The sequence below is a fragment of the Oncorhynchus keta genome, chromosome 1 (assembly GCF_023373465.1).
Source record: "Oncorhynchus keta strain PuntledgeMale-10-30-2019 chromosome 1, Oket_V2, whole genome shotgun sequence".
Lineage (NCBI taxonomy): Eukaryota > Metazoa > Chordata > Actinopteri > Salmoniformes > Salmonidae > Oncorhynchus > Oncorhynchus keta.
The window spans coordinates 77893216-77920693 of NC_068421.1; the positions used below are offsets into that span (position 1 = coordinate 77893216).

The following is a 27478-nucleotide window of genomic DNA, read 5'->3' on the forward strand; positions in this document are numbered from 1 at the left end:
ACTCAATTTACTGATGAACATCTCCCTTTCTCTCTCACTCTCTCTCTTTCTCTCCCTCCATTCTTCTTTCTGTCCCTCCATTCCTCTCTCTCTTTCTCTCTCTCCATTCCTCTTTCTGTCCCTCCATTCCTCTCTCTCTTTGTCTCCCTCCATTCCTCTTTCTGTCCTTCCATTCCTCTCTCTCTTTGTCTCCCTCCATTCCTCTTTCTGTCCTTCCATTCCTCTCTCTCACTTTGTCTCCCTCCATTCCTCTTTCTGTCCCTCCATTCCTCTCTCTCTTTCTCTCCCTCCATTCTTCTTTCTGTCCCTCCATTCCTCTCTCTCTTTGTCTCCTTCCATTCCTCTTTCTGTCCTTCCATTCCTCTCTCTCACTTTGTCTCCCTCCATCCCTCTTTCTGTCCCTCCATTCCTCTCTCTCTTTGTCTCCCTCCATTCCTCTTTCTGTCCCTCCATTCCTCTCTCTCTTTGTCTCCCTCCATTCCTCTTTCTGTCCTTCCATTCCTCTCTCTCTTTGTCTCCCTCAATTCCTCTCTCTCTTTCTCTCCCTCCATTCCTCTTTCTGTCCCTCCATTCCTCTCTCTCTTTGTCTCCCTCCATTCCTCTTTCTGTCCTTCCATTCCTCTCTCTCTTTGTCTCCCTCCATTCCTCTTTCTGTCCTTCCATTCCTCTCTCTCACTTTGTCTCCCTCCATTCCTCTTTCTGTCCCTCCATTCCTCTCTCTCTTTCTCTCCCTCCATTCTTCTTTCTGTCCCTCCATTCCTCTCTCTCTTTTTTTCTCCTTCCATTCCTCTTTCTGTCCTTCCATTCCTCTCTCTCACTTTGTCTCCCTCCATTCCTCTTTCTGTCCCTCCATTCCTCTCTCTCTTTGTCTCCCTCCATTCCTCTTTCTGTCCCTCCATTCCTCTCTCTCTTTGTCTCCCTCCATTCCTCTTTCTGTCCTTCCATTCCTCTCTCTCTTTGTCTCCCTCCATTCCTCTCTCTCTTTCTCTCCCTCCATTCCTCTTTCTGTCCCTCCATTCCTCTCTCTCTTTGTCTCCCTCCATTCCTCTTTCTGTCCCTCCATTCCTCTCTCTCTTTGTCTCCCTCCATTCCTCCCCCTCTCTTTCTCTCTCTCCATTCCTCCCCCTCTCTTTCTCTCTCTCCATTCCTCCCTCTCTCTTTCTGTCCCTCCATTCCTCCCCCTCTCTTTCTCTCTCTCCATTCCTCCCCCTCTCTTTCTCTCTCTCCATTCCTCCCCCTCTCGTTCTCTCTCTCCATTCCTCCCCCTCTCTTTCCGTCCCTCCATTCCTCCCCCTCTCTTTCTCTCTCTCCATTCCTCCCCCTCTCTTTCTCTCTCTCCATTCCTCCCCCTCTCTTTCTCTCCATTCCTCCCCCTCTCTTTCTCTCTCTCTATTCCTCTCCCTCTCTTTCTCTCTCTCCATTCCTTCCCCTCTCTTTCTCTCCCTCCATTCCTCCCCCTCTCTTGCTCTCTCTCCATTCCTCCCCCTCTCTTTCTCTCCCTCCATTCCTCCCCCTCTCTTTCTCTCCCTCCATTCCTCCCCCTCTCTTTCGCTCCCTCCATTCCTCCCCCTCTCTTTCTCTCTCTCCATTCCTCCCCCTCTCTTTCTCTCTCTCCATTCCTCCCCCTCTCTTTCTCTACCTCCATTCCTCCCCCTCTCTTTCTCTCTCTCCATTCCTCCCCCTCTTTCTCTCCCTCCATTCCTCCCCCTCTCTTTCTCTCTCTCTCCATTCCCCCTCTCGTTCTCTCCCTCCATTCCTCCCCCTCTCTTTCTCTCCCTCCATTCCTCCCCCTCTCTTTCTCTCCCTCCATTCCTCCCCCTCTCTTTCTCTCTCTCCATTCCTCCCCCCTCTCTCTCTCCATTCCTCCCCCTCTCTTTCTCTCTCTCCATTCCTCCCCCTCTCCTTCTCTCTCTCCATTCCTCCCCCTCTCTTTCTCTCTCTCCATTCCTCCCCCTCTCTTTCTCTCCCTCCATTCCTCCCCCTCTCTTTCTCTCCCTCCATTCCCCCCCTCTCTTTCTCTCCCTCCATTCCTCCCCCTCTCTTTCTCTCCCTCATTCCTCCCCCTCTCTTTCTCTCTCTCCATTCCTCCCCCTCTCTTTCTCTCCCTCCATTCCTCCCCTCTCTTTCTCTCTCTCCATTCCTCCCCCTCTCTCTCTCTCCATTCCTCCCCCTCTCTTTCTCTCTCTCCATTCCTCCCCCTCTCTTTCTCTCTCTCCATTCCTCCCCCTCTCTTTCTCTCTCTCCATTCCTCCCCCTCTCTTTCTCTCCCTCCATTCCTCCCCCTCTCTTTCTCTCCCTCCATTCCTCCCCCTCTCTTTCTCTCCCTCCATTCCTCCCCCTCTCTTTCTCTACCTCCATTCCTCCCCCTCTCGTTCTCTCCCTCCATTCCTCCCCCTCTCTTTCTCTCCCTCCATTCCTCCCCCTCTCTTTCTCTCTCTCCATTCCTCCCCCCTCTCTTTCTCTCTCTCCATTCCTCCCCTCTCTTTCTCTCCCTCCATTCCTCCCCCTCTCTTTCTCTTCCTCCATTCCTCCCCCTCTCTTTCTCTACCTCCATTCCTCCCCCTCTCGTTCTCTCCCTCCAATCCTCCCCCTCTCTTTCTCTCCCTCCATTCATCCCCCCTCTTTCTCTCCCTCCATTCCTCCCCCTCTCTTTCTCTCTCTCCATTCCTCCCCTCTCTTTCTCTCTCTCCATTCCTCCCCTCTCTTTTCCTCCCCTCTCTTTCTCTCTCTCCATTCCTCCCTCTCTCTTTCTCTCTCTCCATTCCTCCCCCCTCTCTCTCTCCATTCCTCCCACTCTCTTTCTCTCCCTCCATTCCCCCCTCTCTTTCTCTCCCTCCATTCCTCCCCCCTCTTTCTCTCCCTCCATTCCTCCCCCTCTCTTTCTCTCCCTCCATTCCTCCCCTCTCTTTCTCTCTCCATTCCTCCCCCTCTCTTTCTATCCCTCCATTCCTCCCCCCTCTTTCTCTCCCTCCATTCCTCCCCTCTCTCTCAATCTTTATTTCTCTCCCTCCATTCCTCCCCCTCTCTTTCTCTCCCTCATTCCTCCCCTCTCTTTCTCTCCCTCCATTCCTCCCCTCTCTTTCTCTCCCTCCATTCCTCCCCCTCTTTCTCTCTCTCCATTCCTCCCCCTCTCTTTCTCTACCTCCATTCCTCCCCCTCTCGTTCTCTCCCTCCAATCTTCCCCCTCTCTTTCTCTCCCTCCATTCCTCCCCCTCTCTTTCTCTCCCTCCATTCCTCCCCCTCTCTTTCTCTCTCTCCATTCCTCCCCCTCTCTTTCTCTCTCTCCATTCCTCCCCCTCTCTTTTCCTCCCCCTCTCTTTCTCTCTCTCCATTCTTCCCCCTCTCTTTCTCTCCCTCCATTCCTCCCCCTCTCTCTCTCTCCATTCCTCCCACTCTCTTTCTCTCCCTCCATTCCTCCCCCTCTCTTTCTCTCCCTCCATTCCTCCCCCTCTCTTTCTCTCCCTCCATTCCTCCCCCCTCTCTTTCTCTCCCTCTCTTTCTCTCCCTCCATTCCTCCCCCCTCTTTCTCTCCCTCCATTCCTCCCCTCTCACTCAATCTTTATTTCTCTCCCTCCATTACTCCTCTTCCTCTTTCTCTGTCTCAATCTGTCTCTCCAGGTGGGAGGGGAAAGATGAGAACGAGGTTGGTCGTTGCCAGGAGACAGGGGTGATTCATGTGAAGGTGGACTCCAAGTACTACCGTCCTACTGAAGTGGTGAGTCGTGTGTGTGTGCGTGTGTGTGCGTGCGTGTTGGGGGATGATGAAGTGGTAATGCACCAACCTGACCGGTCTCACTTTTAGGGTCCTTCTATAGAGCAGGCAAATGCCTCCGACAGCTCAGTTTAAAACAACAGGTACAGCTGAGCTGTCTGATGGGGTGTGTGACTTTGTTTCAGTCCATCTACGGGTCTTTTGTGATTCTAATGTTACAGACAGAGAAATGCAGGGAGTGAACAGTATGGGATGTTTGTATCATGCTCATAGCCTGATATTCCCTTTAATACATGACTGAAGGTTGTTATTCTTTCAACACATGATTTCTTTCTTTCAACACAGAATTATAATATCAGTGTTTACTGTTCTGCTTTCCGGGGATTATTTGTGGGACCATATAGTTATCAGCCTTAACATGATCAGTAGACATCTGTAGTTCCAGCTCCCCCTCTCTCTTATTGTGTTGCTTTCTTAACAGCTGGAAATAGCTGGTTGTCTTCTCTGAAGGTAATGAATATCCTGTCAATACATGCTGAAAGTCAAGTCATATTGAGACACGCAACACTCTACGGTTGTGGTCTTATTACATGTGTACTGTGAGTTAGATTTATTCCTTATTTTATTGGTCAGTTTGCGGCAGGTCTGTCTGTGTTGAGTGAAGAACCGTCTCAGAGTCTGTAAGATGAACTGTGTTGAGAGCGAGGGGGGAGGATGATATCCAAAAGGGGGGAGAGCTAGACATGGAGATAAAGAGATCCCTCTGTCATCACTGTGCCCTGGGGGTGTCCGGGGGTTCCCCTGGGGGTAGCGTTGCCCCAGGGTGTTTGGGACAGGATTAGGGAAGTGTTTAAACTGCAGGACCCTCTGAACTATGCGATGGCCCTGGAGGATTAGGACCCAGCTGAGTGATGCTGCAGGATTATAGAGGAATCACTGGTGACTGATGGATGGGACTTCCACACACACCTGGGGATGAAGTACTCTGTCTGGGGAGAGAAAGTAGATGCCGGAAGGAACCACTGTCTGTCCTCTCTCTTATAGACTGGAGATGAAATAGGAGCAGGACGTTTAGTTAGTTATGGATGTAAAATAGACTGGTTGAACTGGGTAGAGAAAGTTTACACTTGGACACATGATCACAGAGATCCAGGGGGGTGAGGAGAGGAAGAGAAGGGAATTGTACAGTTTGAGGATTCTTGATTATTTGCACTCCTCTTGCTCTCTTTGCTCTCCTTGTCTCTGTGGGTGTCTTTTCACTCTCTCTCTCTCCCTCCCCTCAGTAACTCCAGGTGAAAGCAGGCAGGTTATAAGAGTATTTAAAGAGAAAGAGGAGAGAATGAGGAGCATTTAGCCTCTGACCCCTGAGACAGGAAGTGTGTTTGACACTGCTCCTGCGGCTTAGCATTGTTCCCCTGTTCAACTGGAAGTACCTGTCATCGTGTGTGTGTGTGTGTGTGTGTGTGTGTGTGTGTGTGTGTGTGTGTGTGTGTGTGTGTGTGTGTGTGTGTGTGTGTGTGTGTGTGTGTGTGTGTGTGTGTGTGTGTGTGTGTGTGTGTGTGTGTGTGTGTGTGTGTGTGTGTGTGTGCATGCGTGTGCATGCGTGTGCATGCGTGTGAGAGCATGTATCAAGGGTCAGGATACAATACTCAGTCAAACAAGAATGTGATTGAAAAAGTGACTAGCACAGCTAAATTATTCACACTCCTTGACTTTTTCCATATTTTGTTGTGTTACAGCCTGAATTTAAAATGGATTAATTTAGATTTTGTGTCACTTGGCTAAAACACAATACCCCATAATGTCAACGTGGAATAATGTTTTTAGACATTTTTACCAATTAATTAAACATGAAAAGCTGAAATGTCTTGAGTCAATAAGTATTCAACCCCTTTGTTAAAGCAAGAATAAATAAGTTCAGGAGTAAAAATGTGCTTAATAAGTCACAAAATAAGTACCTCATCTCTGTACCCCACACATACAATTATCTGTAAGGTCGAACAGTGAATTTCAAACACAGATGAAGCCATAAATACCAGGTATGTTTTCCTATGCCTCGCAAAGACAGGCACCTAGTGGTAGATGGGTAAAAAATAATAATAAAGCAGACAATGAATATCCCTTTGAGCATGGTGAAGTTATTAATTACACTGGATGGTGTATCAATACACCCAGTCACTACAAAGATACAGGCGTCCTTCCTAACTCAGTTGCCTCAGAGGAAGGAAACCGCTTAGGGATTTTACCATGACGCCAATGGTGACTTTAAAACAGTTACAGAGTTTAATGGCTGTGATGGGAGAAAACTGAGGATGGATCAACAACATTGTAGTTACTCCACAATACTAACCCAAATGACAGAGGGAAAAGAAGGAAGCCTGTACAGAATACAAATATTCCAAAACATGTATCCTGTTTGCAATAAGGCACTAAAGTAAACCTGCAAAAAATCTGGCAAAGAAATTAACTTTATGTCCTGAATACAAAGCGGTATGTTTAGGTCAAATCCAACACATCACTGAGTACCAGTCTTCATATTTTCAAGCATGGTGGTGGCTGCATCATGTTATGGCTATGGTTGTCATCGGCAAAGACAAGGTATTGTTTTGGGATAAAATAAATTGAATAGAGCTAAGCACAGCAAACTCCTAGAGGAAAACCTGGTTGTCTGTTTTCCAACAGACACTGGGAGATTAATTCACCTTTCTGTGGGACAATAACCTAAAACACAAAGCCAAATATACGCTGGAGTTGCTTACCAAGACGACATTGAATGTTCATGAGAGGCCTAGTTGCAGTTTTGACATAAATCGTCTTAAAAATGTATGGCAAGACTTTGAATGTGAATTATAATTGAATTATAATTTGAATGTGAATTATAATTCACTTTGACAGTGAATTATAAGTGAAATCATCTCTCTGTAAACAATTGTTGGAAAAATGACTTGTGTCATGCACAAAGTAGATGTCCTAACCGACTTGCCAAAACTATAGTTTGTTAACAAGAAATGTATGGAGTGGTTGAAAAAGGAGTTTTAATGACTCCAACCTAAGTGTATGTAAACTTCTGACTTCAACTGTATATATATTTCACTTATAATTGACTGTATCGCAATTCCAGTGGATCAGAATTTTACATACACTAAGTTGACTGTGCCTTTAAACAGCTTGGAAAATTCCAGAAGATTATGTCATGACTTTAGAAGCTTCTGATTGGCTAATTGACATCAGTTGAGTCAATTGGAGGTGTACCTGTGGATGAATTTCAAGGCCTACCTTCAAGCTCAGTGCCTCTTTGCTTGACATCATGGGAAAATCGAAAGAAATCAGCCAAGACCTCAGAAAAAAAATTGTAGACCTCCACAACTCTGGTTTATCCTTGGGAGCAATTTTCAAATGCCTGAAGGTACCACGTTCACCTGTACAAACAATAGTACGCAAGTATAAACACCATGGGACCACGCAGCCGTCATACCACTCAGGAAGGAGACTCGTTCTGTCTCCTAGAGATGAACGTACCTTGGTGCGAAAAGTGCAAATCAATCCCAGAACAACAGCAAAGGACCTTGTGAAGATGCTGGAGGAAACAGGTACAATAGTATCTATATCCACAGTAAAACAAGTCCTATATCGACATAACCTGAAAGGCCGCTCAGCAAGCAAGAAGCCATATGCATATCCTATCTTCTGGGCCTGAGTAGACAGCAGTTTGATTTGGGCACGCTTTTCATCCAAAATGCCAAATGCTGCCCTCTACCCTAGAGAAGTTAATAAGACATTTGTGGAGTGGTTGAAAAATGAGTTTTAATGACCAACCTAAGTATATGTAAACTTCCGACTTCAACTGTATACTGTATGTGAGTGTGTCTGTAACATATTTATATACTGTATGTGAGTGTGTCTGTAACATATTTATATACTGTATGTGAGTGTGTCCCCAGGCTGTGTGTTAATGTGTGTCTGACATGAGCTCATAATTGGTCTCTCCAGCCACTCGGGACAGAGGAGGGGAGATGTAGATAAGGGGGAGTATGCACAGAGGGAGGGAGCAGGTGTGTTCTGGTCTGGTGGTGTTGTCGAGGGTGACTGATACATGTACCGTAGAGAGAATGCTGGCCCATGTTGTCTTCAATTCTTCCCACAATTGTGTTAAGTTGGCTGGATGTCTTTTGTGTGGTGGACTGTTCTTGATACACACAGGAAACTGTAGAGCGTGAAAAACCCAGCAACGTTGCAGTTCTTGACATAAACCGGTACACCTGGCATTTACTACCATACCCTGTTCAAATTAACTTACATTTTTTGTTTTGCCCATTCACCCTCTAAATGGCATACGTACACAATGTCTCAAGGCTTAAAAACCCTTCTTTAACCCATCTCCTCCGCTCCATCTACACTGATTGAAGTGGATTCACCTTGTCAGTCTGTCACGGAAAGAGCAGGTGTTCTTAATGTTTTGTATATTCAGTGTATATGTGAAATTGAAGGTAGTGTGGTTAGTTAGGGAGTATAGCCTAGCCCTTGATATTTGCTGATAGGTCCATTTAAAACCATAAAATGGTTAGAAGTCATTCTGTGTGGAATAAGAGAGAGTTTCTTTGTTTGGCTGTACATGTTCGTTGACTCTCAGCCAAACTGTGTGAACCATAAACTGTAGTCTACCCACTGCTATCTGTTAACCTTTAATTCAGGTGATGGAGCTGTCATTCACTCTGGGCTTTCTCCATCACAGTACAAGACACAGCTAGTCCCAGTGGTTGGTTCAGGTTGAGCTCAGACAAACAGTCTAGAGTACAGGACAGCGTACAGGTGTTCAGGTGGGGTTCATTTTTGTGCTCATCGCTTAATGGCTTATGTTTTATATTTCTGGTTGTCATGGAGATGGTATTTAAGTGGTGTGTGCTGTTTATTTCTGTTGGATGTGATTGTTAATGACAACTGTGATGAGGCCTCTGATGGGTGGACAGAGAATTGGAGGTTAGGGAAAGAAAGTCACAGCTGATGAGATTCTCACTTGTTTGTCTCTGCAGAAATGGAGATAAGAGAAGGTTTAGGGTTAGTTGGAATACTGTGAACATTGTGTCTGTATGAGTGTATCAAAAATAAATTGTGTGTGTGTGTGTTTGCGTGTGTGTGTTAATGCATCATATTTCCAGGTTCATGTGTCGCTGTGGGCATAAACTGCTGTGTGGTGATTGACAGCTCAGCTCTGTGGTTTGCCTCAAGGCCCTCAGGCAGATGGAGGAGGGATGAGGGGGGTGATGAATGGGAAGTTGTCTCCTTTTCTCTCTGTCTGTATTTTTCTACAATTCAATATCAATTTAAGGGCTTTGTTGGCATGGGAAACATATGGTTACATTGCCAAAGCAAGTTAAATAGATAATAAACAAAAGTGAAATAAACAATACAAATGTGCAGTAAACATTACACTCACAAAGGTTCCCAAGGTATAAAGACATTTCAAATGTATTGTTATGTCTATATACAGTGTTGTAATGATGTGTAAATAGTTCAAGTACAAAAGGGAAAATAAATAAACATAAATATGGGTTGTATTTACAATGGTGTTTGTTCTTCACTGGTTGCCCTTTTCAGGTCACAAATCTTGCTGCTGTGATTGCACACTAGAGCTCGACCGATTAATTGGAATGTAATTTCAAGTTTTCATAACAATCGGAAATTGGTATTTTTGGGCGCCGATTTGCCAATAAAAAAAAAATAAAAAGATAAAAAATTAAGTCAGTTAAGAACAAATTCTTATTTTCAATGACGGCCTAGGAACGGTGGGTTAACTGCCTTGTTCAGGGGCAGCTTCGATGGTGGCTGTTGTCGTTGTGTTGCTGGTTCGAGCCCAGGGAGGAGCGAGGAGAGGGACGGAAGCTATACTGTTACACTGGCAATACCAAAGTGACTAAGAACATCCAATAGTCACAGGTTAATGAAATACAAATGGTATAGAGGGAAATAGTCCTATAATTCCTAGAATAACTACAACCTAAAACTTCTTACCTGTGAATATTGAAGACTCATGTTAAAAGGAACCACCAGCTTTCATATGTTCTCATGTTCTGAGCAAGGAACTTAACCGTTAGCTTTCTTACATAACACATATTGCACTTTTACTTTCTTCTCCAACACTTTGTTTTTGCATTATTTAAACGAAATTGAACATGTTTCATTATTTACTTGAGGCTGAAATTGATTTTATTGATGTATTATATTAAGTTAAAATAAGTGTTCATTCAGTATTATTGTAATTGTCATTATTATAAATAAATAAATAAATAAAAAAAATGACCGATTAAATTCACCCAATAGATATGGGAGTTTATCAAAATTGGATTTGTTTTCTAATTCTTTGTGGTCTATGTAATCTGATGTAAATATGTGTCTCTAATATAGTTATACATTTAGCAGGAGGTTAGGAAGTGCAGCTCAGTTTCCACGTTTTTATGTGGGCAGTGTGCACATAGCCTGTCTTCTCTTGAGAGCCAGGTCTGCCTACGGTGGCCTTTTTTAATAGCAAGGCTATGCTCACTGAGTCTCTACATAGTCAAAGCTTTCCTTAAAGTTTGCGTCAGTCACAGTGGTCAGGTATTCTGCCACTGTGTACTCTCTGTTTAGGGCCAAATAGCATTCAAATCAAATCAAAATCTAATTTATTTGTCACATACACATGGTTAGCAGATGAAATGCTTGTGAGAAATGCTTGTGCTTCTAGTTCCGACAATGCAGTAATAACCAACGAGTAATCTAACCTAGCAATTCCAAAACTACTACCTTATACACACAAGTGTAAAGGGATAAAGAATATGTTCTAGTTTGCAATGGGTTTTCTGGTGAATTCATTCCAATGTGTCAAGTAATTATCTTTTTGTTTTCTCATGGCTTAGTTGGGTCTAATTATTTTGCTGTCCTGTGGCTCTGTTTGTGTTTGTGAACAGAGCCCCAGGAGCAGCTTGCTTAGGGGATTCTTCTCCAGGTTCATCTCTCTGTAGGTGATGGCTTTGTTATGGAAGGTTTGGGAATCACTTACTTTTAGGTGGTTGTAGAATTTAACTGCTCTTTTCTGGGATATTGGCCTAATTCTGCTCTGCATGCATTACTTTGGTGTTTTACCTTGTACACTGAGGATATTTTTGCAGAATTCTGCATGCAGTCTCAATTTGGTGTTTGTCCCATTTTGTGAATTCTTGATTGGTTAGCGGACCCCAGACCTCACAAGCATAAAGGACAATGGGTTCCATAACTGATTCAAATATGTTTAGCCAAATCCTAATAAGGTATGTCGAATTGTATGTTATTTTTGATGGCATAGAAGGCCCTTCTTGCCTTTTCGCTCATATCGTTCACAGCTTTGGGTAAATTAACTGTGGTGCTGATTTTTAGGCCGAGGTACAGTTGAAGACGGAAGTTTACATACATTTAGGTTGGAGTCATTAAAACTAGTTTTTCAACCACTCCGCACATTTCTTGTTAACAAACTATAGTTTTGGCAAGTCAGTTAGGACATCTACTTTGTGCATGACACAAGTCATTTTTCCAACAAGTGTTTACAGACAGATTATTTCACTTATAATTCACTGTATCAAAATTCCAGTGGGTCAGAAGTTTACATACACTAAGTTGACTGTGCCTTTAAACAGCTTGGAAAATTCCAGAAAATGATGTCATGGCATTAGAAGCTTCTGATAGGCTAGTTGACATCATTTGAGTCCATTGGAGGTGTACCTATGGATGTATTTCATGGCCTACCTTCAAACTCAGTGCCTCTTTGCTTGACATCATTGGAAAATCAAACTAAATCAGCCAAGACCTCAGAAAAAAATTGCAGAGATCCAAAAGTCTGGTTCATCCTTGGGAGAAATTTCCAAAAGCCTGAAGGTACTACATTCATCTGTACAAACAATAGTACAAACAACAGTATGCTCATACCGCTCAGGAAGGAGAAAAAAATTAACCCAACTTATTGTGGGAAGCTTGTGGAAGGCTTCCTGAAACGTTTGACCCAAGTTAAACAATTTAAAGGCACTGCTATCAAATACTAAATGAGAGTATGTAAACTTCTGACCCACTGGGAATGTGATGAAAGAAATTACAGCTGAAATAAATCATTCTCTCTACTATTATTCTGACATTTCAGATTCTTAAAATAAAGTGTTGATCCTAACTGGCCTTAAATGGTTAGCAGATGAAATGCTTGAGCATTTAAATGTATTTGGCTAAGGTGTATATAAACTTCAGACTTCAACTCTATGTTTAGTTTTTTTTTGTGCTCTGGGGCAACGGTGTCTAGATTAAATTTGTATTTTTTGTCCTGGCAACTGTACATTTTGAGATTTACTGTCAGAATCTGTGCAGATGATCTAGGTGCTGCTTTGGGTTCTCCTTGGTTAGAGACAGAAGCATCAGATCATCAGCAAACAGTAGACATTTGACTTCTAGTTGGGTGAGGCCGGGTGTTGCAGACTGTTCTAGTGCCCTTGCCAATTTGTTAATATATATATTGAAGAGGGTGGGGCCCAAGCTGCATCCCTGTCTCACCCCACGGCCCTTTCTCTCTCTTTCCTCTATACCTGTTGCTCTGTTTCTAACTTCTCCTCCTTTCCGTATCTCTTTCTCTCTGCTGGTGTCTCTACTGTCTGTCAGAATGATATGAGACAACAGTCAGGTAGACAGTGATGCAACAGTCAGGTAGACTGTGAGACAACAGTTAGGTAGACAGTGAGACAACAGTTAGGTAGACAGTGAGACAACAGTCAGGTAGACAGTGATGCAACAGTCAGGTAGACAGTGATGCAACAGTCAGGTAGACAGTGATGCAACAGTCAGGTAGGCAGTGAGACGACAGTTAGGTAAACAGTGAGGTAGCCAATGAGACAACAGTCAGGTAGACAGTGATGCAACAGTCAGATAGACAGTGAGACTACAGTCAGGTAGACAGTGATGCAACAGTTAGGTAGGCAGTGAGACAACAGTTAGGTAAACAGTGAGGTAGCCAATGAGACAACAGTCAGGTAGACAGTGATGCAACAGTCAAGTAGACAGTGATGCAACAGTCAGGTAGACAGTGAGACAACAGTTAGGTAGACAGTGAGACAACAGTCAGGTAGACAGTGATGCAACAGTCAGGTAGACAGTGATGCAACAGTCAGGTAGACAGTGATGCAACAGTCAGGTAGACAGTGAGACTACAGTCAGGTAGACAGTGATGCAACAGTCAGGTAGACAGTGATGCAACAGTCAGGTAGACAGTGATGCAACAGTCAGGTAGACAGTGAGACAACAGTCAGGTAGACAGTGATGCAACAGTCAGGTAGACAGTGAGACTACAGTCAGGTAGACAGTGATGCAACAGTCAGGTAGGCAGTGAGACAACAGTTAGGTAAACAGTGAGGTAGCCAATGAGACAACAGTCAGGTAGACAGTGATGCAACAGTCAGGTAGACAGTGAGACTACAGTCAGGTAGACAGTGATGCAACAGTTAGGTAGGCAGTGAGACAACAGTTAGGTAAACAGTGAGGTAGCCAATGAGACAACAGTCAGGTAGACAGTGATGCAACAGTCAGGTAGACAGTGAGACTACAGTCAGGTAGACAGTGATGCAACAGTCAGGTAGACAGTGATGCAACAGTCAGGTAGACAGTGATGCAACAGTCAGGTAGACAGTGAGGCTACAGTCAGGTAGACAGTGATGCAACAGTCAGGTAGACAGTGATGCAACAGTCAGGTAGACAGTGATGCAACAGTCAGGTAGACAGTGAGACAACAGTCAGGTAGACAGTGAGACTACAGTCAGGTAGACAGTGATGCAACAGTCAGGTAGGCAGTGAGACAACAGTTAGGTAAACAGTGAGGTAGCCAATGAGACAACAGTCAGGTAGACAGTGATGCAACAGTCAGGTAGACAGTGATGCAACAGGCAGGTAGACAGTGAGACTACAGTCAGGTAGACAGTGAGACTACAGTCAGGTAGACAGTGAGACTACAGGCAGGTAGACAGTGATGCAACAGTCAGGTGGACAGTGATGCAACAGGCAGGTAGACAGTGAGACTACAGTCAGGTAGACAGTGAGACTACAGTCAGGTAGACAGTGAGACTACAGGCAGGTAGACAGTGATGCAACAGTCAGGTGGACAGTGATGCAACAGGCAGGTAGACAGTGAGACTACAGTCAGGTAGACAGTGAGACTACAGTCAGGTAGACAGTGATGCAACAGTCAGGTAGGCAGTGAGACAACAGTTAGGTAAACAGTGAGGTAGCCAATGAGACAACAGTCAGGTAGACAGTGATGCAACAGTCAGGTAGACAGTGATGCAACAGGCAGGTAGACAGTGAGACTACAGTCAGGTAGACAGTGAGACTACAGTCAGGTAGACAGTGAGACTACAGTCAGGTAGACAGTGAGACTACAGGCAGGTAGACAGTGATGCAACAGTCAGGTGGACAGTGAGACGGTGGTTAGTTGAGCTTGGTTTGTTAGCGAGGGCGAGACAGATTAGTGTTTAATTGTGGATGACATTCTTTTATGGAAACCTCTCCAGTCTCTGTTTCTCATACCCGTTAAAAGGAGCGGTTTGACGCATGCCCAAAAAAGATAATGTGATAACCAGCCTATCTATCTCTTTGTCTCTGAGCATTACCTTGTGTGTCACTGGGTTTGATTAACGACACATTGAATAGCGAGATGATTTAAGAGTTTCAAGTTATCGGATGAAGCCAAGAATGTATTTCTCAGAATGTTGGGGAATGAAACCTGTTTTGTGATGTCACTGATTTGATGATGTCATTGGGGTTGGCACAGGTATGAACAGGAGGTTATTCTTCTCTGCTGTCATTTGATTGACAGCTCTGGATTGGGCCAACAGTCACACAGTTCAGAGACTAAGGTGTTCCCACCATGAGTAATATGTACGTGAAAATTACAGTTCATCCAAGTCACGTACACACATTCCCTCCAACCCAACCCACCCACACATCATACAATACACAGCCTATTCACTGACCATTCATTCACTCCTTGTAAGATATGGTCTTTGGCTTATCAACTAATTGAGAAAGGTGTATCTCTTTCTGCCTTTAAGAACTCAGTCACAGAAATGTTCTCTAGACACCTGTATTTGTTACCCAATGTAATCATGTCATTCATGAACACTTTCACGGACACTAACACTAACTTTCCTTATAGGTACTGTACCTGATATTCTATCAGATGTGTTGCTAACTGTCTAATATCAATGCTGACTGTTTGTATAAATGCAGTGACCAATTAGGAAGAGGAAAGTCTATTGTAACACACTTCACCCATAATAACCTACTGTAGACACAGCAGGATGATGCAGTAAAAACAGGAGAGAGAACAGAGAGAACAGCAGGCTTTATTTACACTCCTAGATCTGTCCCTCTCCTATTTATTTACACTCCTAGATCTGTCCCTCTCCTATTTATTTACACTCCTAGATCTGTCCCTCTCCTATTTATTTACACTCCTAGATCTGTCCCTCTCCTATTTATTTACACTCCTAGATCAGTCCCTCTCCTATTTATTTACACTCCTAGATCTGTCCCTCTCCTATTTATTTACACTCCTAGATCTGTCCCTCTCCTATTTATTTACACTCCTAGATCTGTCCCTCTCCTATTTATTTACACTCCTAGATCTGTCCCTCTCCTATTTATTTACACTCCTAGATCTGTCCCTCTCCTATTTATTTACACTCCTAGATCTGTCTCTCACCTATTTATTTACACTCCTAGATCTGTCCCTCTCCTATTTATTTACACTCCTAGATCTGTCTCTCACCTATTTATTTACACTCCTAGATCTGTCCCTCTCCTATTTATTTACACTCCTAGATCAGTCCCTCTCCTATTTATTTACACTAGATCTGTCCCTCTCCTAGATTTCAGATCAGTCCCTCTCCTATTTATTTACACTCCTAGATCTGTCCCTCTCCTATTTATTTACACTCCTAGATCTGTCCCTCTCCTATTTATTTACACTCCTAGATCTGTCCCTCTCCTATTTATTTACACTCCTAGATCAGTCCCTCTCCTATTTATTTACACTCCTAGATCTGTCCCTCTCCTATTTATTTACACTCCTAGATCTGTCCCTCTCCTATTTATTTACACTCTTAGATCTGACCCTCTCCTATTTATTTACACTCCTAGATCTGTCCCTCTCCTATTTATTTACACTCCTAGATCTGTCCCTCTCCTATTTATTTACACTCCTAGATCTGTCCCTCTCCTATTTATTTACACTCCTAGATCAGTCCCTCTCCTATTTATTTACACTCCTAGATCAGTCCCTCTCCTATTTATTTACACTCCTAGATCTGTCCCTCTCCTATTTATTTACACTCCTAGATCTGTCCCTCTCCTATTTATTTACACTCCTAGATCTGTCCCTCTCCTATTTATTTACACTCCTAGATCTGTCCCTCTCCTATTTATTTACACTCCTAGATCTGTCCCTCTCCTATTTATTTACACTCCTAGATCTGTCCCTCTCCTATTTATTTACACTCCTAGATCTGTCCCTCTCCTATTTATTTACACTCCTAGATCTGTCCCTCTCCTATTTATTTACACTCCTAGATCTGTCCCTCTCCTATTTATTTACACTCCTAGATCAGTCCCTCTCCTATTTATTTACACTCTTAGATCTGTCCCTCTCCTATTTATTTACACTCCTAGATCTGTCCCTCTCCTATTTATTTACACTCCTAGATCTGTCCCTCTCCTATTTATTTACACTCCTAGATCAGTCCCTCTCCTATTTATTTACACTCCTAGATCTGTCCCTCTCCTATTTATTTACACTCCTAGATCAGTCCCTCTCCTATTTATTTACACTCCTAGATCTGTCCCTCTCCTATTTATTTACACTCCTAGATCTGTCCCTCCTATTTATTTACACTCCTAGATCTGTCCCTCTCCTATTTATTTACATTCCTAGATCTGTCCCTCTCGTATTTATTTACACTCCTAAATCTGTCCCTCCTCATTTTTTACACTCCTAGATCTGTCCCCTCTCCTCATTTTTTACACTCCTAGATCTGTCCCTCTCCTATTTATTTACACTCCTAAATCTGTCCCTCCTCATTTTTTACACTCCTAGATCTGTCCCCTCTCCTCATTTTTTACACTCCTAAATCTGTCCCTCCTCATTTTTTACACTCCTAGATCTGTCCCCTCTCCTCATTTTTTACACTCCTAGATCTGTCCCCTCTCCTCATTTTTTACACTCCTAGATCTGTCCCTCTCCTCATTTTTTACACTCCTAGATCGGACCTGCTCCTCTTTGCATGAACAGAGAGATAAAACCTAGTAGGAAGAATAAACTACACAGAGCTAAAGAGACGGGGTGGGAGAACATAACCATGGCATAACTGGAATAGTTGGGTTCGCAAACCTGTGAAATAGTTTAAAGTAAAGCATACATACATGTGAGCGTTTGAAGTAAAGCATACATACCTGTGAGCGTTTGAAGTAAAGCATACATACCTATGAGCATTTGAATTAAAGCATACATACCTGTGAGCGTTTGAAGTAAAGCATACATACCTGTGAGCGTTTGAAGTAAAGCATACATACATGTGAGCGTTTGAAGTAAAGCATACATACCTATGAGCATTTGAATTAAAGCATACATACCTGTGAGCGTTTGAAGTAAAGCATACATACCTGTGAAATAGTTTGAAGTAAAGCATACATACCTGTGAAATAGTTTGAAGTAAAGCATACATACCTGTGAAATAGTTTGAATTAAAGCATACATACCTGTGAGCGTTTGAAGTAAAGCATACATACCTGTGAAATAGTTTGAATTAAAGCATACATACCTGTGAGCGTTTGAAGTAAAGCATACATACCTGTGAGGAGCATTTGAATTAAAGCATACATACCTGTGAAATAGTTTGAAGTAAAGCATACATACCTGTGAGCGTTTGAAGTAAAGCATACATACCTGTGAGCATTTGAATTAAAGCATACATACCTGTGAAATAGTTTGAAGTAAAACATACATACCTGTGAAATAGTTTGAAGTAAAGCATACATACCTGTGAAATAGTTTGAAGTAAAACATACATACCTGTGAAATAGTTTGAAGTAAAACATACATACCTGTGAGCATTTGAATTAAAGCATACATACCTGTGAAATAGTTTGAAGTAAAGCATACATACCTGTGAAATAGTTTGAAGTAAAGCATACATACCTGTGAAATAGTTTGAATTAAAGCATACATACCTGTGAGCGTTTGAAGTAAAGCATACATACCTGTGAAATAGTTTGAAGTAAAGCATACATACCTGTGAGCATTTGAATTAAAGCATACATACCTGTGAAATAGTTTGAAGTAAAGCATACATACCTGTGAAATAGTTTGAAGTAAAGCATACATACCTGTGAAATAGTTTGAAGTAAAACATACATACCTGTGAAATAGTTTGAAGTAAAACATACATACCTGTGAAATAGTTTGAAGTAAAACATACATACCTGTGAAATAGTTTGAAGTAAAGCATACATACCTGTGAAATAGTTTGAAGTAAAACATACATACCTGTGAAATAGTTTGAAGTAAAACATACATACCTGTGAGCATTTGAAGTAAAGCATACATACCTGTGAAATAGTTTGAAGTAAAACATACATACCTGTGAGCCTTTGAAGTAAAGCATACATACCTGTGAGCGTTTGAAGTAAAGCATACATACCTGTGAAATAGTTTGAATTAAAGCATACATACCTGTGAGCGTTTGAAGTAAAGCATACATACCTGTGAGGAGCATTTGAATTAAAGCATACATACCTGTGAAATAGTTTGAAGTAAAGCATACATACCTGTGAGCGTTTGAAGTAAAGCATACATACCTGTGAGCATTTGAATTAAAGCATACATACCTGTGAAATAGTTTGAAGTAAAACATACATACCTGTGAAATAGTTTGAAGTAAAGCATACATACCTGTGAAATAGTTTGAAGTAAAACATACATACCTGTGAAATAGTTTGAAGTAAAACATACATACCTGTGAGCATTTGAATTAAAGCATACATACCTGTGAAATAGTTTGAAGTAAAGCATACATACCTGTGAAATAGTTTGAAGTAAAGCATACATACCTGTGAAATAGTTTGAATTAAAGCATACATACCTGTGAGCGTTTGAAGTAAAGCATACATACCTGTGAAATAGTTTGAAGTAAAGCATACATACCTGTGAGCATTTGAATTAAAGCATACATACCTGTGAAATAGTTTGAAGTAAAGCATACATACCTGTGAAATAGTTTGAAGTAAAGCATACATACCTGTGAAATAGTTTGAAGTAAAACATACATACCTGTGAAATAGTTTGAAGTAAAACATACATACCTGTGAAATAGTTTGAAGTAAAACATACATACCTGTGAAATAGTTTGAAGTAAAGCATACATACCTGTGAAATAGTTTGAAGTAAAACATACATACCTGTGAAATAGTTTGAAGTAAAACATACATACCTGTGAGCATTTGAAGTAAAGCATACATACCTGTGAAATAGTTTGAAGTAAAACATACATACCTGTGAGCCTTTGAAGTAAAGCATACATACCTGTGAATGTTTGAAGTAAAGCATACATACCTGTGAAATAGTTTGAAGTAAAACATACATACCTGTGAAATAGTTTGAAGTAAAACATACATACCTGTGAGCATTTGAAGTAAAGCATACATACCTGTGAAATAGTTTGAAGTAAAACATACATACCTGTGAGCCTTTGAAGTAAAGCATACATACCTGTGAAATAGTTTGAATTAAAGCATACATACCTGTGAGCCTTTGAAGTAAAGCATACATACCTGTGAATGTTTGAAGTAAAGCATACATACCTGTGAGCGTTTGAAGTAAAGCATACATACCTGTGAGCGTTTGAAGTAAAGCATACATACCTGTGAGCATTTGAATGAAAGCATACATACCTGTGAGCGTTTGAAGTAAAGCATACATACCTGTGAGCATTTGAATGAAAGCATACATACCTGTGAGCGTTTGAAGTAAAGCATACATACCTGTGAGCATTTGAATTAAAGCATACATACCTGTGAATGTTTGAAGTAAAGCATACATACCTGTGAATGTTTGAAGTAAAGCATACATACCTGTGAATGTTTGAAGTAAAGCATACATACCTGTGAGCATTTGAATTAAAGCATACATACCTGTGAGCATTTGAATTAAAGCATACATACCTGTGAATGTTTGAAGTAAAGCATACATACCTGTGAATGTTTGAAGTAAAGCATACATACCTGTGAGCGTTTGAAGTAAAGCATACATACCTGTGAGCATTTGAATTAAAGCATACATACCTGTGAGCATTTGAATTAAAGCATACATACCTGTGAATGTTTGAAGTAAAGTGGATGGATGCAGACTTGATAAGAGTACAGCTTCCCTAAGATGGGATGCTACCCGTTAACTAACGTACATCACATCAATTCAACATGTCTTTCAGAGCAGTGTGTGTGTGTATGTGTGTGTCAGGAATCTGTCATCGGGGTGATCTACAGGTGTAAACTTAGGGATGTCTGTCATTTCGGGGGTGAGACTAGCATAAGATGGTCATCAGAAACACACACTCTCACACACACACACGTACACACAGACACAGACAAATACGTCACTAAATCTCTCATTAACGCATCCTGATTTAGAAGAGAGAGGGACTGTGACACTAATACAATAGCAGTAGTGATGGGAGACTCAACTATCCGGTTCAGTGATGCTGGTTGACTAACTGACTGTACTTCATATCTACTGTGATAGAGTGACACATCTGACAGATCACATCACTCAGTGAACCAGCGAGATGCCTGCCTATAAAGATACTAGAGGCCATACAGTACCTGGGTTATGTGTGTTGTATAAGTTGGACGGGTGTTTTTCCTGTGACCTGACCAAGGAAAACTCTGGGCCAGTGCAGACCAAGGAGAACCCTATATGTGAGGTGTTCTAAGTTAAGGACTAATCCTCTATGCTAATACAACACAACCCTGATCCAAACCATGGTTGAATGATGATGGTGTTTTTGCATATATGTGGTCTCTTGGCCCTGCACTCCATATTACCATGGAGACAGTACTATTCTTCTGGCCAGAACATTATATTGTGAGAATATTATGTCTACTGTATGCATCCAAATATGTATGTGGTTTCTGTCTTGTGTGTTTGGGTCAGAACTGGGAGGCTTGTCAGTCCTGCTGTGGGTTTTCATATTCCTCTACCCTGGTGGTCCGAAACTCATAAACCAGGTTCCAGGATCCTCGTAGTCCTGTCTGTCCTGGCTCGATGAACCTCACCGGATCTGTGTTCTCATTGGGTGAAGGAAAGGGATGACCTATGCTCTGTTTGGGTGAGGGTAAGGATTCTCTCTTTGGCTTTTTGGCAGCAAAACCCACCATAACCTAACTTATGAACCCCCCTCCACCCCTCCATGTGCTACACCTACCCCTTATGAACAGCCTTACATTAGCCCTCATGGCCAACCTACCCTGCTATACTCTACAAACCAACCCAACCATTCCAATTATTCCAAGAGAGACAGTGTAATATTAAGTTTCCAGGAGATTCTTTATCTTAACGACGAGAAAAGCAGGTGAAATACTCAGCCTCTGTGTGAGTATATGAGTGTGTGTGTTTGAATATGTGTGTGGCAATCAATCATTCCTTGGGCTCCAAAGAACCCTGAAAAAGAACATCCACAGACTGTTTGTTGTGTAATATCTGGTGCTTAACGAAGCTTGAATTATGGTCTTTATTTGAAAGTTTCCGAGTATGAGGATGGAATTCCGTTTCCTCTCTAGACGTTCTACAGAGAGACCATTCAACTGACTTGCATCCCAAATGGCACCCCATACGGCTCTGGTCAAAAGTAGTGTACTATGTATGGAATAGGGTGTCATTTGGGCTGCAGACTCCACTCCTCTTGGCGCAGGAGAAGACAGTGTCAACACAACACTACCTCTCATTTTAGTTTCATTTCATGGGTTATGGTTTTCATAATACCTCTTGAATGTGCTGCTCCAAAAGAAAAGTCATCTGTCAACAACAACAACAAAAAATGTACTTTTGAAGTCCACAATTTTATGTGTCGATTCATGAATTGAGGGGGGAAAGGAAATGGGATACCTAGTTAGTTGGACAACTAAATGCATTCAACCTAAATGTTTTCTGCACTATATCTGATTCAGAGTCCTGCTATTTTGAGTTATTAAGAGCTGCTATACTCAAGGCACCTCAACTGTTATGAGGTGACAATTACTTACATGCATGGTTATTATTTAGACTCCCAATATAATAGTTTAGAATAGAATATTACAGTTGAGATCACTTGATAGCTGGCTGGTCTTTAGAGAGCTAGAGGTTTAGAGAGCTAGTCGTTGTTAGTCTGGTTCTGACAGTGTTGTGGTGAGAGGCCCAGGAGGTCAGGGGAAAGCCAGGGTGGTGGGTAGGACGTGAGGCCAGGAGGAGTGCGCCGTCTTGGGCTGCACCAGGGCAGCAGGCCAGAGATCTGGATGGATGGAGGAGGCTGCATGCTGTCAGCCCCTTTAATAGGTTGGGGTTCTATTTCAATCTTACTATAGCTGTTAAGAAGAGAACAGGTTATGGCAGCCTGTTAGTCTTAGGCTTTTAGAAACCTTTTTACTCTAATAAACGATTTATAGGTTAAAATATGACCCTATTAGGGTGTGGTACCTGGCCTCAATAGGTCAAAATGTATCACTTTGTTTGTTGCAGGTAATTTGTTCTCAATAATTGGTCAATTGTGTCATTATTTCTTATGAAGAAACTGGTCCTTTGACAAAGACTTTATCTTGGCACATCTTGGCACATAACACATGTTATTGGTGTTATTGGCTGTTAGTGTATGTTGGAATTCATGGATTCATTCCTCACTATGATTCCTCAGATATTTTGTAACAGAAAAAAGAGATGAGAAGGGAAACGAGAGGTTACTATGCTGCCATATATAGGGAAGCAATATATAGGGAAGCCATATATAGGGAAGCCATATATAGGGAAGCCATTTTGGACACATTCAGCCAGTTTGGAGGCGTTGTTTGATTGAGGTGAACGTCTGAAAACCAGACGGACATAAAGAACCTACTGCTTATTTTATGAGCAACTTGATTTATCCACTGAACAAGCTTTGTCGAGCAGCACCCTGCTCCGCTCGGCGGTCAAATTTACGAGGTTTGACACGCCAAACTGGCTATCAGTACTAGTGGCTATGGATGTTTGGCAGCGAATCATTCTACTTTCACACAAAGGAAGCATGAAATATTCACATTATTTTAAAAGGTTTCCGTATATTAGGGAGGAATTTGATGTCCTTTCCAAGAATCAGGAGGTTACACTGGAGCCATTCACGCTCCTTCACCTGGAATTCTGCTTTCTGGAAGTATCTGGAATGATCCCTGTTATGTGACCAGACTGTTCCCTATATAGTGCACTACTTTTGACTAGAGCCGTATGGGTACTGTTCAAAAGTAGTACACTATTATAGGGAATAGGGTGCCATTTGGGACGCAAACCAGGCTTCCCAAAATCACCACAGGGGATGTTATTACGAGATTTGATGCTTTGTCATTATTCAGTCCAATGTTGTTTGTTTGGCATTTTTAATTTCCACAGATGTCAACTTCCCAAAAGTACTGAAGGTTTAACACCTACAGTGCCTTGAGAAAGAATTCGGCCCCCTTGAACTTTGCGACCTTTTACCACATTTCAGGCTTCAAACATAAAGATATAAAACTGTATTTTTTTGTGAAGAATCAACAAGTGGGACACAATCATGAAGTGGAACGACATTTATTGGATATTTCAAACTTTTTTAACAAATCAAAAACTGAAAAATTGGACGTGCAAAATTATTCAGCCCCTTTACTTTCAGTGCAGCAAACTCTCTCCAGAAGTTCAGTGAGGATCTCTGAATGATCCAATGTTGACCTAAATGACTAATGATGATAAATACAATCCACCTGTGTGTAATCAAGTCTCAGTATAAATGCACCTGCACTGTGATAGTCTCAGAGGTCCGTTAAAAGCGCAGAGAGCATCATGAAGAACAAGGAACACACCAGACAGGTCCGAGATACTGTTATGAAGAAGTTTAAAGCCGGATTTGGATACAAAAAGATTTCCCAAGCTTTAAACATCCCAAGGAGCACTGTGCAAGAGATAATATTTAAATGGAAGGAGTATCAGACCACTGCAAATCTACCAAGACCTGGCCGTCCCTCTAAACTTTCAGCTCATACAAGGAGAAGACTGATCAGAGATGCAGCCAAGAGGCCCATGATCACTCTGGATGAACTACAGAGATCTACAGCTGAGGTGGGAGACTCTGTCCATAGGACAACAATCAGTCATATATTGCACAAATCTGGCCTTTATGAAAGAGTGGCAAGAAGAAAGCCATTTCTTAAAGATATCCATAAAAAGTGTCGTTTAAAGTTTGCCACAAGCCACCTGGCAGACACACCAAACATGTGGAAGAAGGTGCTCTGGTCAGATTAAACCAAAATTGAACTTTTTGGCAACAATGCAAAACGTTATGTTTGGCGTAAAAGCAACACAGCTCATCACCCTGAACACACCATCCCCACTGTCAAACATGGTGGTGGCAGCATCATGGTTTGGGCCTGCTTTTCTTCAGCAGGGACAGGGAAGATGGTTAAAATTGATGGGAAGATGGATGGAGCCAAATACAGGACCATTCTGGAAGAAAACCTGATGGAGTCTGCAAAAGACCTGAGACTGGGACGGAGATTTGTCTTCCAACAAGACAATGATCCAAAACAAAGCAAAATCTACAATGGAATGGTTCAAAAATAAACATATCCAGGTGTTAGAATGACCAAGTCAAAGTCCAGACCTGAATCCAATCGAGAATCTGTGGAAAGAACTGAAAACTGCTGTTCACAAATGCACTCCATCCATCGTCACTGAGCTCGAGCTGTTTTGCAAGGAGGAATGGGAAAAAATGTCAGTCTCTCGATGTGCAAAACTGATAGAGACATACCCCAAGCAACTTACAGCTGTAATCGCAGTAAAAGGTGGCGCTACAAAGTATTAACTTAAGGGGGCTGAATAATTTTGCACGCCCAATTTTTCAGTTTTTGATTTGTTAAAAAAGTTTGAAATATCCAATAAATATCGTTCCACTTCATGATTGTGTCCCACTTGTTGTTGATTCTTCACAAAAAAATACAGTTTTATATCTTTATGTTTGAAGCCTGAAATGTGGCAAAAGGTCGCAAAGTTCAAGGGGGCCGAATACTTTCGCAAGGCACTGTAACTTACTACGGTGACAGTTGCACGCCCAAGGAAAACTTTGCCAGCCTACTGAAAGTGTGGGCAGTGTCCCCTTCTGTTGGGGAAATACACCTTTTCCTAGTAAGCCTAGGCAGGAGCTCAGTGACACCTCTGAGTAACGAGTCTCTCTCCTGACCTGATGTATCTCTTTACACCCTCATCCTTGTCGCTGCGGCGATGAGAGGCTGTGTGTGTCAGAGCGTTGCTGTGGTGACGACAGCTCTGCTCTCTGTTGGTCATCGATGGAGTCACATTTCATACAGCTGCTTATCTGATGCTGCCATGTCAGCCCCACACTTCCTCCCAGCTAGTTTACATTATCACTCTCTACCTCCCTCTCTCCCTTCATCCCTCGCTCTGTCATTCTCTCTTTCTCACACCCTCCCGCCTTCCTCTCCCTTCGTCTCTACCTACCTACCTCCGAAGGTCAGCATTCCAGAGTCGCCTCTTCATGTAGTACCAAAAAAAAGTGTTAAAGAAATCTAAATATATTTTAGATTTTAGATTCTTCAAAGTAGCCATCCTTTGCATTGATGACAGCTTTGCATACTCTTGGCATCCTCTCCACCAGCATCATGAATGGTTTTCCAACAGTCTGTAAGGAGTTCCCACATATAGGTTTCCAAGTAGCGAAGCGGTCTAAGGCACCGCATCTCTGTGCAAGAGGAGTCACTACAGTCCCTGCTTCTAAACCAGGCTGTATCACATCCGGCCGTGATTGGGAGTCCCATAGGGCGGCGCACAATTGGCCCAGCATCGTCCGGGTTTGGCCGGGGTACACCGTAAGTGTAAAAAAGAATTTGAAAAACAAATGATAGTCCCACTAAGCGCAATCCAGATGGGATGGCGTATTGCTGCAGAATGCTGTGGTAGCCATGCTGGTTAAGTGTGCCTTGAATTCTAAATAAATCACTGACAGTGTCACCAGCAAAGCACCATCACACCACCTCCTCCATGCTTCACGGTGGGTACCACACATGCAGAGATCATCCATTCACCTACTCCGCGTCTCTCAAAGACACGGAGGTTGGAACCAAAAATCTCACATTTGGATTCATCAGCCCAAAGGACAGATGTCCACCGGTCTAATGTCCATTGCTCGTGTTTCTTGGCCCAAGCAAGTCTCGTCTTCTTATTGGTGTCCTTTAGTAGTGGTTTCTTTGCAGCAATTAGACCATGAAGGCCTGATTCTCCTTTGAATAGTTGATGTTGAGATGTGTCTGTTACTTGAACACTGTGAAGCATTTATTTGGGCTGCAATCTGAGGTGCAGTTAATTGCCGATTCTGATGCTGGTAACTCTAATGAACTTATCCTCTGCAGCAGAGGTAACTCTGGGGATTTCTTTCCTGTGGCGGTCCTCATGAGAGACAGTTTCATCATAGAGCTTGATGGTTTTTGTGACTACACTTGAAGAAACTTTCAAAGTTCTTGAAATTTTCCGGATTGACGTTCATGTCTTAAAGTAATGGTAGCCTGTCGTTTGTCTTTGCTTATTTGAGCTGTTCTTGTCTTAATATGGACTTAGTATTTTACCAAATAGAGCTATCGTCTGTATACCACCCCTACAACTGATTGGCTCAAATGCATTAAGAAGGAAAGACATTTCACAGATGAACTTTTAGCAAAGCACACTTGTTAATTGAAATGCATTCCAGGTAAATACCTCATGAAGCTGGTTGAGAGAATGCCAATTCCATATGTGTTATTTCATAGTTTTGATGTCTTCACTATTATTCTATAATGTATAAAATATAAAAATGTTTTTTTTTTTAAACCTGGAATGGTGTCCCCAAACCTTTGACTGGTACTGTATATTACCTATCGCTGTTCTTCTCACTCACTCACTCACTCACTCACTCACTCACTCACTCACTCACTCACTCACTCACTCACTCACTCACTCACTCACTCACTCACTCACTCTCTCACACACACACACACACACACACACACACACAAGAAAAATACTTTCACACACACACACAAGAAAAATACTTTCACACACAAGAAAAATACTTTCACACACACACACAAGAAAAATACTTTTCCTGCAAACAGATCCCTCTGTATGTATTAAGTTATAGTTTTTAATCCCGAGGCTGAGTTAATATGTAGAGGCTAATTGTATATCTAATAGGCTATGTGTTTGTAGATGACTGAGGAGAATGATGCTACAGCAACCGATGTGATAATGTCTGGGGTCGTTTTTGTTTGTTTTTCCTCTTCTCCAAATAGCTTTTGAAAGTTTGTAAATTGTATAGAAATGCTGTAAATGAGCTTCAACTTTCAAAAAAAATAACTTGGAATAACAAAAACAACTGACTCTGTCTAGGTCTCACTAAAACTCAAACCCTGGCTACGGCCCTGATGCAAAAGCTCTTTGGT

General features: G+C 42.2%; 1 protein-coding gene across 4 annotated transcripts in view; it reads left to right on the plus strand.

Annotated features, from left to right (window-relative positions):
- The window catches only part of gmds (GDP-mannose 4,6-dehydratase), a 273238-nt gene that overhangs the window by 207410 nt on the left and 38350 nt on the right, over nucleotides 1-27478 (plus strand). For all 4 annotated transcript variants that reach the window (XM_052461433.1, XM_052461429.1, XM_052461437.1 and 1 more), the window contains one exon: nucleotides 3619-3715. In XM_052461433.1, the coding sequence (XP_052317393.1) occupies nucleotides 3619-3715 (97 nt within the window). The remainder of the gene's footprint in view (nucleotides 1-3618; nucleotides 3716-27478) is intronic.